At 45.0% G+C, this 12768-nt stretch overlaps 1 protein-coding gene across 5 annotated transcripts in view; it reads right to left on the reverse strand.

Annotated features, from left to right (window-relative positions):
• Nucleotides 1-12768, reverse strand: part of NME6 (NME/NM23 nucleoside diphosphate kinase 6) — a 149135-nt gene that overhangs the window by 91840 nt on the left and 44527 nt on the right. For all 5 annotated transcript variants that reach the window (XM_044059424.1, XM_044059420.1, XM_044059423.1 and 2 more), the window contains exon 4: nt 9297-9336. In XM_044059424.1, coding sequence (XP_043915359.1) covers nt 9297-9336 — 40 coding nt within the window. The remainder of the gene's footprint in view (nt 1-9296; nt 9337-12768) is intronic.

The following is a 12768-nucleotide window of genomic DNA, read 5'->3' on the forward strand; positions in this document are numbered from 1 at the left end:
TAAAGGAGGGGTTAGTTCGTAGAGAAACTCTGTCTTGATGAAAAATGAGGAAAGGCTCTACTGCCATTAGTGCCTGAAGCTCTGAAACTCTCCTAGCTGAAGTGATTGCTAGCAGCAGGGCAGTCTTCCATGATATAAACTTTAAGTCAGCTGAGAAAGCTGGTTCAAAAGGAGGTAGCGTGAGTTTTTCCAGAACAAAGTTGAGGTCCCAAGCAGGTGTTGGTGCTCTCCTTACACTTTTTAGGTACCATTGTAATTTCCTCATATGCAGTTTTGCAAATGGTATTAGTAGTATGCAAGATGCCATGAAGCCCAAGGCCTGCAGAATTTTTCTTGCAGGGAGTTGGGTCTTTGTTGCCATTGTTCTGAAGTATTGAGTTAATTGTAGTTGTTTGTCTGGCGTCAGATAAGCCATCTGGGCCGTTGTATTCAAGCTGGCACCCAGGAATGTCATATTTTGTGAGGGCACTAGTTTTGATTTCTTTTGGTTTACTGTGTACCCTAGGCAACTTAGAAGATGTCTTACAAAAGCCAGGTATTGTAAGAGAATGTCCTTGCTTTCTGCTTGGATGAGGCAGTCGTCCAGGTATGGGTATATTTGAATTCCTCTCTGTCTGCAGTATGCAATTACTGGTGCCAGGCATTTTGTGAAGACCCTGGGTGCAGTAAATAAGCCAAAGGGCAGTGCAGAGAATTGGAAATGGGTTGAACCTGCAATGAAACGGAGGTATCTTCTGCAATTTAGTCTGATAGGGACATGGAGGTATGCCTCCTTGAGGTCCAACATTACTAGCCAAGCTTTCTTGCCCAACATGGGAAGAAGCTGATGTAGTGTTAGCATCTTGAATTTGGTTACTTGCAAGAAGGTGTTTAAAATTGAAAGGTCCAGAATGGGTCTCCAAGCATTGTCCTTTCTGGGGACTAGAAAGAGCCTTGAGTAAAATCCTTGGCCTTGCTCTGTGTAGGTACCAGTTGAATGGCTCTCATGTCCATGAGAGCTGTAATTTGTTTTTGCGCCTCTGCCCATTGATTTTGTGGCAGGTTTGGCATTCCTTTTATCCTTGGCAAGGTGTGGAAATGGAATCTGTATCCGTGTGAAATAATGTCTAGGACCCATTTGTCCTTTGTGACGTTGTGCCAGTTGTCTGCAAAAAGTGCTAATTTTTCTCCCAAGGGAGCTGCCAAGAGAGTTTTGCTTGGCAGTTTGAGGTTTAAGTCATTGTGTTTGCCTTCTAGTGGTTTGGGACCTGTCTTCTCCTCCCTTCTGTGTTGTAGTGCCCCATTGGCGAGGTTTGTAAGGGATTTGTGCTTGTCCTCAGCCCCTTGGGCGCCTGTATTTACCCCTCTGTGGTCTGTCAAAAGCTGGAAAGGACCAATTTTTTGTTGGCCAATTTCTGCTGAAGCGTGGGGGCTGTACCTGTAAGAAATCTTTGACCGTCTGCATAGATTTTGCCTTATCCTCCATTTTCCTTAAAACCTCCTCTGCTTTAACCCCAAATAAAACATCCTGCTGTAAAGGTGCATCCAATAACTTTGCTTTAACATGATCAGGCAGAGATTGTTCCTTTTAGCCAAGCATGCCTACGTATAACAGAGCCAGTAACAGCTGCTCTAGAGGAAGCTTCCAAGGCATCAAAACCACATTTAAAGTATGTTTGTCCACCTGTTCAGCTGCATGCAACAGATCTTGCATTTCCTTGAATTCAGACTGTTGAGGGTGCGTGCCCATCTTTTGTTTTATTTGAGACATTAGGAATTGCTGGTATTTAAGCAAGTGAAATTGACAATTTAGTGCTCTCATAGCTAGAGTAGTTGAGGTGTAAACCTTCTTCCCCCACCTATCTAGTGCTCTGGAGTCCCTTTCTGAGGGTACTGGATTTTTAGCCATAGAAGCCTTAGCCCCTTTGGGACCCTGGAAGATTGTCTCTGGATCAGCAGCAGGGCTTTTGTAAAGGAATTTGTGCGAGTCAGGCACTCTATAGTATCTATCTGGTTTGGCTGGAGCAGGAGGCAGAGAATTTGGATTTAGACTAGATTCTAAGAATACATCATCCACTATGTCCAAAACTGGGGGGATAGCAAGTGGTCTGCGCTTGGGGAGTAAAAGAAACTCTCGGAGCCTTTTCTTTGAGTCAGAGTAGTCCTGACCTTCCCAGTGGAAATGTTCCCTCATGGTGTGTAAGGTTTCCCCAAAGGAATAGTCTTCAGGGGGAGAAGCTGAGGGAATGGAGTCTTCAGCATCAGAATCTTCATAAGGGGGAAAGGAGTAATCCTGTTCCTCAGAGGAGCCTGAAGAAACAGACACCTGATCAGAGGAGGCATTATCCTCCTCTTGTCTAGGCCTTTTGTCGGGGGGGGGGGGGTTGGGAACCCCTGATCAAAGAAATCAAATCTTCAGCCATTTTAAGCATCTGTTTCTTAGGCATAGGGCCTTGACCTGGAGGCTGAAGTGTAGGCTTTTTTGGTTTTAGAGGAGTCTTAAGCTTAGCAAAAGATTTTATTGTGAGGGTAGTCGGTCTGAAGACACCTTCAGAAACCGAAGGTGTTTCTGTAGCACCGGCTTCCCCTACTGCGATGTCGTCAGTAGGGCCTAAGGAAAATGGCTGCGTTGGCCTAGAACTCTCTGCTGGGGATCCGATGCGGTGTGGGGATCCAATTCAGCGGTAGCCAGGGGCTGCGTAGGTGCCTCACTGAAAACTGGAGAACTGGCGAGTGGGCCAGCCGAGGCCTCGGAGTCTGGCTTGGATCTAGGCTGCCTGTTCTTATCCTTGCGTTTTTATGCATGCCGGTAGTCGGTTGCTCCAACGGCATAGTGTAATTCAATTTTCTACCAAAATAGTGTCGTGCGAAATCAAAGTGACGCTTTATAGTTCGCTTATTGAACCTAGCACAAAACCGACAACCAGTGACATCGTGGTCTGGGCCTAGGCAAGGTATACAAAAAGAATGAAAGTCCTTATGAGGTATTTGCTTCCCACAAGAAATGCAATTGTTAACTTTTTCTGACATCGGACTGAGGCAAGAAAAGGTTCCTCAACGGGGTACTTAGCTTTGAAGACTTCGGACTGAAACTCGATTCAAAAATCTCAGGTGTCGGCCGACCGGCACTTGCGAACTGCTTCTGCTTCGGGCACCACGCGGCAAGAAAGACTGAAGAAAATGGCGTCGGATGCCTCTGATATACCCCTGGCGCTCTGACATCAGGGAAGAAGCGACAGCAACCGACGCCGGACCAAGACTTTGGAATTCGGGCCGACTGCGGGACTGCCTGACGGCAGGATAACCCAAGTGTGATGACTGCAGCAGGGTAACACGATGAACATCTTCACTGCTTTATCACTTAATTACTCAAACAATTCTGAAGCGGTAAACCTCCAAATGAAAAGTACAGTTTTGTACCTACCATAAATGTAGATGTTCGAGTGCTCACACAGGTCCGGCATCGGTTGTCGTCGCTTCTTCCCTGACGTCAGTGCGGCAGGGGTATAAAAGAGGCAGCCGACGCCATTTTCTTCAGTTTTTCTTGCCCCAGATGTCAGGTGCCCCCAGAAAGGAAGGCAATACATGATGTTATGCAAACCTACATAAGTAGATAAATCAAAACAGTAGTTGCAAGCAAATACACCATAAAGGAATACCCCAAATAGGTTGTATGCAAAGGGTGTATGTCATAAGCCTTGTCCTAAGAGGGGATGGAGGGAGGGTAACCTGGACTGCAGCTGTATGAGCACTCTAACATCTACATTTATGGTAGGTACAAAACTGTACTATGTTCATCGTGCATACAGCTGCAGTCATCACACTTGGGTAGAATCCCAAAGCTAAGTAAGGATGGCTGGTACTAAGCAGAGTTTGGAGGGGCTAGAATGCCCTGCAGGACTGCTGTGGCAAAGCCCACTCTAGATTTTGAGTATAGTGGAAGGTGGTAGTGCGTGGTGAAAGTGTGCACTGAACTCCAAGTAGCTGCTTCCAAAATGTCCTTGGTAGGGACCCCCCTGAGGAAAGCTGTTGAGGTAGCTGTAGCCCTGGTGGAGTGGGATCTGATGTATCCAGGCACTGATTTTCCATGAAATGAATAACAAAAGCGTATGCAGTGGGCTATCCATTTTGAAATAGTCTGTTTGGAAATAGCCTTTCCTTGAGCACCTGTAGCATAGGATACAAAGAGCTGCTCAGATTTCCTGAATGACTTTGTTCTGTCCAAGTAATAACGAAGTTGCCTGTGAATGTCCAAGGAGTGTAGTAGCCTCTCTCCTTTGTTCTGTGGATTTGGATAAAAGGTAGGTACATGAATAGTCTGATTCAAAGCCACACTGGATGCTACCTTTGGCATGAAGGTAGGGTTGGTTCGTAAGGAAACCCTGTCCTGATGGAAAATGATGAATGGTTGCACAGCCATGAGGGCCTGTAGCTCCGAAACCCTGCGTGCTGAGGTAATAGCCAGAAGCAAGGCTGTTTTCCACGACAAGTATTGTAGTTCTGCTGAAGAAGCCGGTTCAAAGGGAGGCAGTGTCAGCTTCTCCAATACGTAGTTGCGGTCCCAAGCTGGAGTTGGTGGTTTCCGTGGGGGTTTTATGTTTTTTGCCCCTCTGAGGAACTGCCTTAATAGAGGATGAGAGAATAAAGGAGGATCCGTATTGTATTGTGCTGAAATGGCTGAAGCGTGGATCTTGATGGAAGAGAAGGAAAGGCCACTGTTTAACATCTCAGCTAGGTACTGTAAAATCTGAGGTATATTTATTACCCAAGGATTCTGGCCCTTTGCTTGATTCCAGGAACAAAATCGTTTCCATTTGGTGGAGTAGGTTTTTCTAGTAGAGGGTCTCCTGGCCTCCAAGATGACATCCTGTACCTCCTTGGAGAGGAGAGTCTGTTGGCAAATTAAGGTATTTTCCATGCAGCTAGATTTAGAGTTCTGAGCTGGCTGTGAAGGGTCTTGTAGTTGCGCTGGGACAACAGAAGAGGAACTTGAGGTAGGATCCATAGTGGTGAGTGTGACAGGCTCTTTAGGAGAGGATACCAGTGCTGTCGTGGCCAGTCTGGAGCAATGAGAATCATTTGTGGCCTCTCTGCTCTGGTTTTTAGTATGACTTTGGTCAATAGAGGTAGAGGCGGGAAGGCATAGACTATCAATGCTGTCCAATTGAAAGAGAGAGCGTCAACTTTCCAGGCCTGTGGATGATAGGTCCTTGAGTAGAATTTTTCCAACTGGTGATTTCTGTGGGTAGCAAATAGATCTATGTCTGGCTGTCCCCATGCTTGAGTTATCTTTGAGAAGACTTGAGGATGCAACTTCCATTCGTGTGGGTCTGTCATATTTCTGCTTAAGTTGTCTGCCAGTGTGTTTTCCTTCCCTGGCAGGAATTGTGCCTGTAGTTGAACTTGTAATTCCAATGCTGTGTTCCACAGGGTCATAGCTTGCCTGCACAGGGGGTATGAATGCGTCCCTCCCTGATTGTTAATGTACCACATGACTGTGGTGTTATCTGTCCTTATTAATAGCTGACCCGGATGCAGTAGGTCCTTGAAGGTCATAAGAGCGTTTTGCACAGCTAGCATCTCCTTTTGGTTGATGTGTAGGAGCATCTGTTTTTGGGACCATTTTCTCTGGATGCATTGATCTGCCATGTGCGCTCCCCAGGCGTAGTCTGAGGCGTCTGTTGTGATTATTTGACTTGCTTGTGGTATAGAGAAAGGGAGACCCGTGTTTCTTTGGCATGCTTGAGCCCACCCCAAAAATTCCTTTTGAAGGCATGGAATGAGGGGTAAAATTGTTTCCAAGCTGTGGCTGTGTTGAGACCATAAGTTTTTTAGGTACCATTGTAGTCTCCTCATATGCAGCTATGCAAATGGTATTAGTAGGATGCAAGATGCCATGAACCCCAGAGCCTGCAGGATTTTCCTTGCAGTTAGCCTGATTAAAAGTGGCCATTTTGTTGAAGTATTGAGACAGTTGCCCTTGTTTGTCTGGTGTGAGGTAAGCCATCTGGGCCTTTGTATTTAAGCTGGCACCCAGGAAGATTATCTGTTGAGAGGGTATTAGTTTTGATTTCTTTTTGTTCACTGTGTACCCCAGGCAGTTTAACAGTTTTATTACAAATGCCAGATGCTGCAGTAGAATGTCCTTGCTGTCCGCTTGGATCAGGCAGTCGTCCAGATATGGGTAGATTTGTATTTCTCATTGTCTGCAGAAAGCAATTACTGATGCCAGGCATTTTGTGAACACTCTGGGCACAGTAGATAAGCCAAAGGGCAATGCAGAGAATTGATAATGGTTTGAACCTGCAAGAAATCTGAGGTATCTTCTGCAATCTTGTCTGATAGGGACGTGCAGGTATGCCTCCTTGAGGTCAAACGTTACCAGCCAATACTCCTTGCCCAGCATGGGAAGAAGCTGCTGTAATGTGAGCATCTTCAATTTTGGTACCTCGAGATATGTGTTTAGAATAGATAGGTCTAAGATGGGTCTCCAATCTTTGCCCTTCCTTGGTACCAGCAATAGTCTTGAATAAAAACGTTGACCTTGTTCTTTTGCAGGTACCTCTTGAATTGCTTTCATATCCATGAGAGCGGAAATTTGTTTTTGTGTCTCTGCCCATTGATTTTGTGGCAGGTTTGGCATGCCTCTCATTTTTGGAAGGGTGTGAAAGTGGAACCTGTAGCCTCTGTCTATAATATCCAGAATCCATTTGTCCTTTGTAACAATGTGCCAGTTTTTTGAAAATAAGGCCAGTTTTCCGCCAAAAGGTGCTGCCAATATAGCTTTGTTTGGCAGCCGTAGGGGAAAGTCATTGCGTCTGTTTTCTAAATGACTGTGGCCTATCTTCTCCACCTCTTGGGGCTGGTGCTTGCCACTGCCTAGCTCTGTAAGATCCTTGAGGTTGTCCTCTACCCCTTGGGCGTCTGTATCTACCCCTTTGGGGTTTGTCCGTGGTTGGAAAGGACCAATTTTTTGAAGGCCAGTTTCTGCCGAACCGTGGAGGCTGCACCTGCAAGAAATCTTTAACTGTTTGCATAGATTTCGCTTTTTCCTCTATTTTCTTTAGTACCTCCTCAGCTTTAACACCGAACAATACATCTTTTTGTAGTGGTGCATCTAATAACTTTGCTTTGACATGATCTGGTAAGGTTTGCTCTTTGAGCCAAGCGTGTCACGATGACAGACCCGTGACAGCAGCTCTACATGAGGCCTCTAAAGCATCAAAACCACACTGTAAGGTATGTTTCCCCACTTGTTCTGCTCCATGCAACAAATCCTGCAACTCTTTCAAATCTGGTTGTTCTGTTTGTGTCATTTTGCTGTTCAGCTGAGATAGCAATAACTGCTGGTACTTTAACATATGAAATTGACAGTTTAATGCCCTCATGGTTAAAGTGGCTGATGTATACACCTTTTCCCCCACCTTTCTAATGCTCTGGAATCTCTCTCTGAAGGTAAAGGGTTTTTAGCAGTAGAGGCCTTAATCCCCTTGGGACCCTGAGAAATAGTTTCTGGGTCAGCAGTAGGGCTTTTATAAAGGAACTGGTGAGAATCAGGAACCCGGTAATATCTGTCTGGTTTAACAGGGGCAGGAGGAAAAGAGTCTGGATTAAGACTGGCTTCTGCATACACATCATCCAAAATCTCTAGGACAGGAGGAATAGCCAGGGGCCTATGCTGGGGAAGCAGCAGAAATTCCCTGAGCCTTTTCTTGGAGTCTGAATAATCTTGGCCTTCCCAGTGGAAGTGCTCTCTCAATGTATGTAGGGTTTCCCCAAAAGAGTAGTCCTCGGGGGGGGGGGGGACTGAGGGAATAGACTCCTCAGCATCAGAGTCTTCAAATGGGGAATAGACATGATCCTGGTCCTCAGAAAGGTCTGAGGTAATAGAAGCCTGGTCTGAGGAAGGGTAGTCTTCCTCCAACCTAGGTCTTTTGTCTGAAGGGGGTTGAGAACCCCTGATGAGTGTAATCAAATACTCAGCCATTTTAAGCATCTGTTTTTTAGGCATGGGGCCTTGAGAGGGGGTCTGAGGACCCTGCTTTTTAATTTTCATTGGAGCTTTAGATTTAGTGAACGATTTAATAGATATGGTGGTAAGCCTGAAAACGCCTTCAGAAATGGCAGGCCTCGCTAAACTTTCAGTTTCTCCACCAAGAGTGGCATCGGTATCTGCAGTGGGAATGGAGACCGAGGAACCTGCGACCTCAGGTACTGAAGTCGCCGGTAAAATAACTTCATTGGTAGTCAGGGGCTGCGTAGGCGCCTCGCTGAGAACCGGAGAACCGGTAGTCGGCGTTAGCGTGATCTCAGTACTCGGTGCAGGCCACGGATGTCTGTCCCTATCCTTGCATTTTTTACATGACATAATTAAATTTTTTGCCAAAATAATGAATGGCAAACTCCACCCGGCGCTTAATAGTGCGCTTGTTAAACCTAGCACAAAAACGGCAGGCCGGGACATCGTGGTCTGGCCCTAAGCAAGGTATACAGTAAGAGTGAAAATCCTTATGCGGTATTTGCTTCCCACAAGAAATGCAATTATTAACTTTGTCTGACATCGGTCTGAGGCAAGAAACGTTTCCCCAACGGGGTACTTCGCTTTATAGAAGACTTCGGCTGAAATACTTTTCATACATCTCAGGAACTGCTTCTGCTTCTGGCACTGCGCGGCAATAAAGACTGAAGAAAATGGCGTCGGCTGCCTCTTTTATACCCCTGCCGCACTGACGTCAGGGAAGAAGCGACGACAACCGACACCGGACCTAGACTTTGGAATTCGGCCGACCAAGGACCCGCCTGACGGCAGGATAACCCAAGTGTGATGACTGCAGCTGTATGCACGATGAACATCTATCAGCACTTCTCACTGGTATGGTCTTCGCTACACTTGTTCAAAGATGGTCTTAAAACTATGTCACACCTTCTACCTTCTGTATATTAGCAGAATATTCATTCTTCCTACTTAATGCTCATAAAATTCTTGTGGCCAATCTATTATTGTCATCAGAGTCCAGAAAGTAAATACATATCAGCCAACTGTATAATCACAATATTTTTTGTCACAGAGTTGACCTTTAACAGCTTTTCTTTTCTCACTTTCTTCAGCTGTGATCTAACAGAAGCATTTGTCTCCGTGGTCACCTTCAAAATAAGCTTCTGCTAAGTAGAATGCTCCAGGTCGAACAGCAACGTAAACTAAAAAAACAATCCAAGTAATATCTGGCTACCATAACGAACCCAAAACACATATGGCAGTTGAAAAACACAAATGTAATAGGAACTGCATTGTTCAGTATAAAAGCATGAAAGCTCACCTGCACATAAATTCCACCAGCCTCTGGTAGAAAAATCTGCCTGTGGGAACAGAATAAAAGTAAATCAGCCTCAAACAAACAACGTTTTTCTTACTGTTTACAATGTTACATAAAGTGTGGTCATAAAATGTGGTCACACAGTACTGTTTATCACTGTTCTGAGTTGGGCCTGAGAACCAGCCACTGTTTCTACAAAATACAATCAGAAGTACATTAAAAAGAGCAGTGGTTTGCAGGTATCGCACACATACATACATACATGTCCTTCAAATGCAGGCAAAAGAAAGGACTTCTTTTTAAACTTCCAAATATGGGTTTTCTGCTTCCGGTTTTGACAGATGAGTTAAAAGAGAAACAATAATGAAATACAGGCCTAAAAAGTATCCGTGTCCTTTAATACAGATTCTGCTGACATGCTCATAAAGGGACATAGCTAGTAACAACTTTAAAAAGAGTAAATGATCACCTAGTGCATTGAACATACATTGAACAAAAAGGACTGTTGCGCAACTTTACCATCTTTAAAGAAATTCTCTATGTACACTAATATGACTATATACTTTAGAACAAAAAGCATTAAGTAAAACTGACAAGACCCATCCAAAAGATCAAAAAGAACTGATATCCATTACATGTACACGTTCTGTCAAAAGACTAAATGTAAAGCAGCATTATCACCCCATTATTTTGTTTACAAGATAACATGAAAGCAAATATGAAAATAAGCAAAACAGACACTTAATGAGGAGAAAATCACATACGTCAAAGAGAAAGTACAGTTGTTTACACTTACCATAAATGTAGACTTTTGAGTGTATTCACTGTTGCAATCATTACATTTGGGTTATCTGCTTGCAGCTAGCCCTCAGTCGGCCTGATTATCAAAGTCTTGGGTCCTGCATCGGTTGCTGTCTCATCTTCCATGACATCAGGTAGTCATGGGTATAAAGCATGCAGCCAACACCATTACATCACTTTTTCTTGCCCCAGATGTCAGGTGCCCCCATAATGGGAAGCAATTAAATATATGATTACACCTCCAACAAAAACCAAATACACCATAAAACTTAAGTATAGTAAACAAGAAGAGAGGTATAGCCAATAGAAGTCAGGGGGCTGGAGGGAGGGTAACCCTTACTGCAACAGTGAATACACTTGAACATCTACATTTATGGTAAGTGTACACAACTGTACTATGTTCTTCATGTTTCACTGTTGCAGTCATTACATTTGGGTAGATTCCCAAAGCTAAGGAAGGGAGGAGGCAGTTATTGAGCATTAGGACTAGCTATTAGGCCCTGCAAGACTGCAGTGGCAAAACCAGCTCTGGATTTAGAAATAATTGGCAAGTGGTAATGCTTGGTGAAGGTATGTACAGAACTCCAGGTAGCAGCTTCTAGGATGTCCTTGGTAGGAACACCTCTGAGAAAGGCAGTAGAAGTAGATGCAGCCCTGGTGGAATGGAGTCTTATCCCCTGAGGGGTAGGTTTTCCATGGTGCTTATAGCAGAAAAGAATGCAATGGCCTACCCACTTAGAAATGACTTGCTTTGAAATGGCCTTCCCTTCTACCCCTGCAGCAAAGGCAACTAGCAGCTGTTCAGATTTGCTGAGAGGCTTGGTTCTGTCCAAGTAAAATCTAAGTTGTCTGTGCACGTCCAAGGAGTGCAGTATTCGTTCCCCTTTGTTCTGTGGGTTAGAAAAGAAGGTTGGCAAATGAATGGACTGATTAAGAGCCACACTGGATATCACCTTGGGCATAAAGGAAGGATTGGTCTTGAGGGACACCCTGTCTGCATGAAAGATGATGAAAGGTTCCACTGCCATGAGGGCCTGTAATTCAGACACCCTTCTTGCTGAAGTGATGGCTAGAAGGAAGGCTGTTTTCCAAGAATGAAATTTCAACTCCGCAGTTGCAGCTGGCTCAAAAGGAGGTAGCGTGAGCTTTTCCAATGCAAAGTTAAGGTCCCAGGCATGAGTAGGAGCTCTCCTGGGTGGTCTTAAATTTTTGGCCCCTCTGAGGTATTGTTTCAATAGGGGGTGAGAGAAGAGGGGTGGCTCAATATTATAATGTGCTGAAATGGCTGAGGCATAAATTTTAATGGAAGAGAAGGAAAGGCCCTTGTGAAGCATCTCTGTCAAGTATTGAAGAATATGCAGTAAACTGGGCACTGTTGTGCCCATCCCCTAAGCCTGGTTCTAAGAACAGAATATTTTCCACTTTTCAGCATAGGATTTTCTAGTACTAGGCCTCCTTGCCTCCAGGATGACATCCAGCACTTGTTTGCTGAGGGATGGTATAGGAGAACTCAGGTAATTAGCCAGGCTGCCAGGTTCAGGGTTTGAAGCTGGGGGTACAGGATCTGGCCCTCCTGCTGGGACAGTAGGGAAGGACTCTGAGGCAGGTGCCATGGTTCCAGTAGTGACATACTGCGCAAGAGGGGGTACCCAGTGTTGGCGTGGCCAGTCTGGTGCAATGAGTATTGCCCTTGGTTTGTCCTGTTTGATCTTTAGTAAAACTTTCGAGAGGAGAGGCAGAGGGGGAAAGGCATAAACTGAGAGGCTTTTCCAGGTAAAGGACAGGGCATCCACTTTCCAAGCTGGGCTGTGGGGAGTCCTTGTGCAGAATTTGTCCAATTGGTAGTTCTGAGGGGAGGCAAATAGGTCTATCTCTGGGCTCCCCCATTTGTTTCTCAGAATATTGAATATCTTTGGTCAGTTTCTATTCATGTGGGTCCATGAGATTCTGCTTAGGTTGTCTGCCAGTGTATTTAGCTTGCCTGGCAGGAACTGAGCTTGTAGGTACACCTGGTAGCTCAAGGCTGTGTTCCACAGAGCCATGGCTAGTCTGCAGAGGGGGTATGAGTGGGTTCCCCCCTACTTGTTTATGTACCACATAACAGTGGTATTGTCTGTCTTTACCAATACTTTTCCTGGAAGAATGTGGTCCTTGAAGGCTGTCAGAGAATTCTGTACAGCTAACATTTCTTTTTGATTGATATGCAGGTGCATTTGACTCGGGTTCCATTTGCCCTGAATGCACTGCCCTGCCAAGTGAGCCCCCCATGCATAGTCTGATGCGTCTGTTGTTAGGGTTTGGGCAGCAGGTGGTAGAGAGAATGGCAGTCCCTTGTTGTGGTGGCAGGCTCTGCCCACCAAAGAAACTCTGTCTTTATACAAGGAATGATGGGAATCATTCATTCCAGGTCCTGAGAATGTTGACACCATAGGCTTTTTAGATACCATTGTAGTTTCCTCATATGCAGTCTTGCATATGGAATTAGTAGAATGCAAGAGGCCATGAACCCCAGGGCTTGCAATATTTTCCTTGCAGATAGCTGGGTCTTTGTGGCCAGTAGTTTGAAGTAGGCTGTCAAATAAACTTGTTTCTCTGGCATGAGGAAGTTGTATTCAAGCTTGCTCCCAGGAATACGATTTGTTGGCAGGGTACTAGTTGAGATTTATTTTCATTT

The sequence above is a fragment of the Protopterus annectens genome, chromosome 17.part0 (genome assembly GCF_019279795.1).
Source record: "Protopterus annectens isolate FY-2018-M chromosome 17.part0, PAN1.0, whole genome shotgun sequence".
NCBI classification, from domain to species: domain Eukaryota; kingdom Metazoa; phylum Chordata; order Ceratodontiformes; family Protopteridae; genus Protopterus; species Protopterus annectens.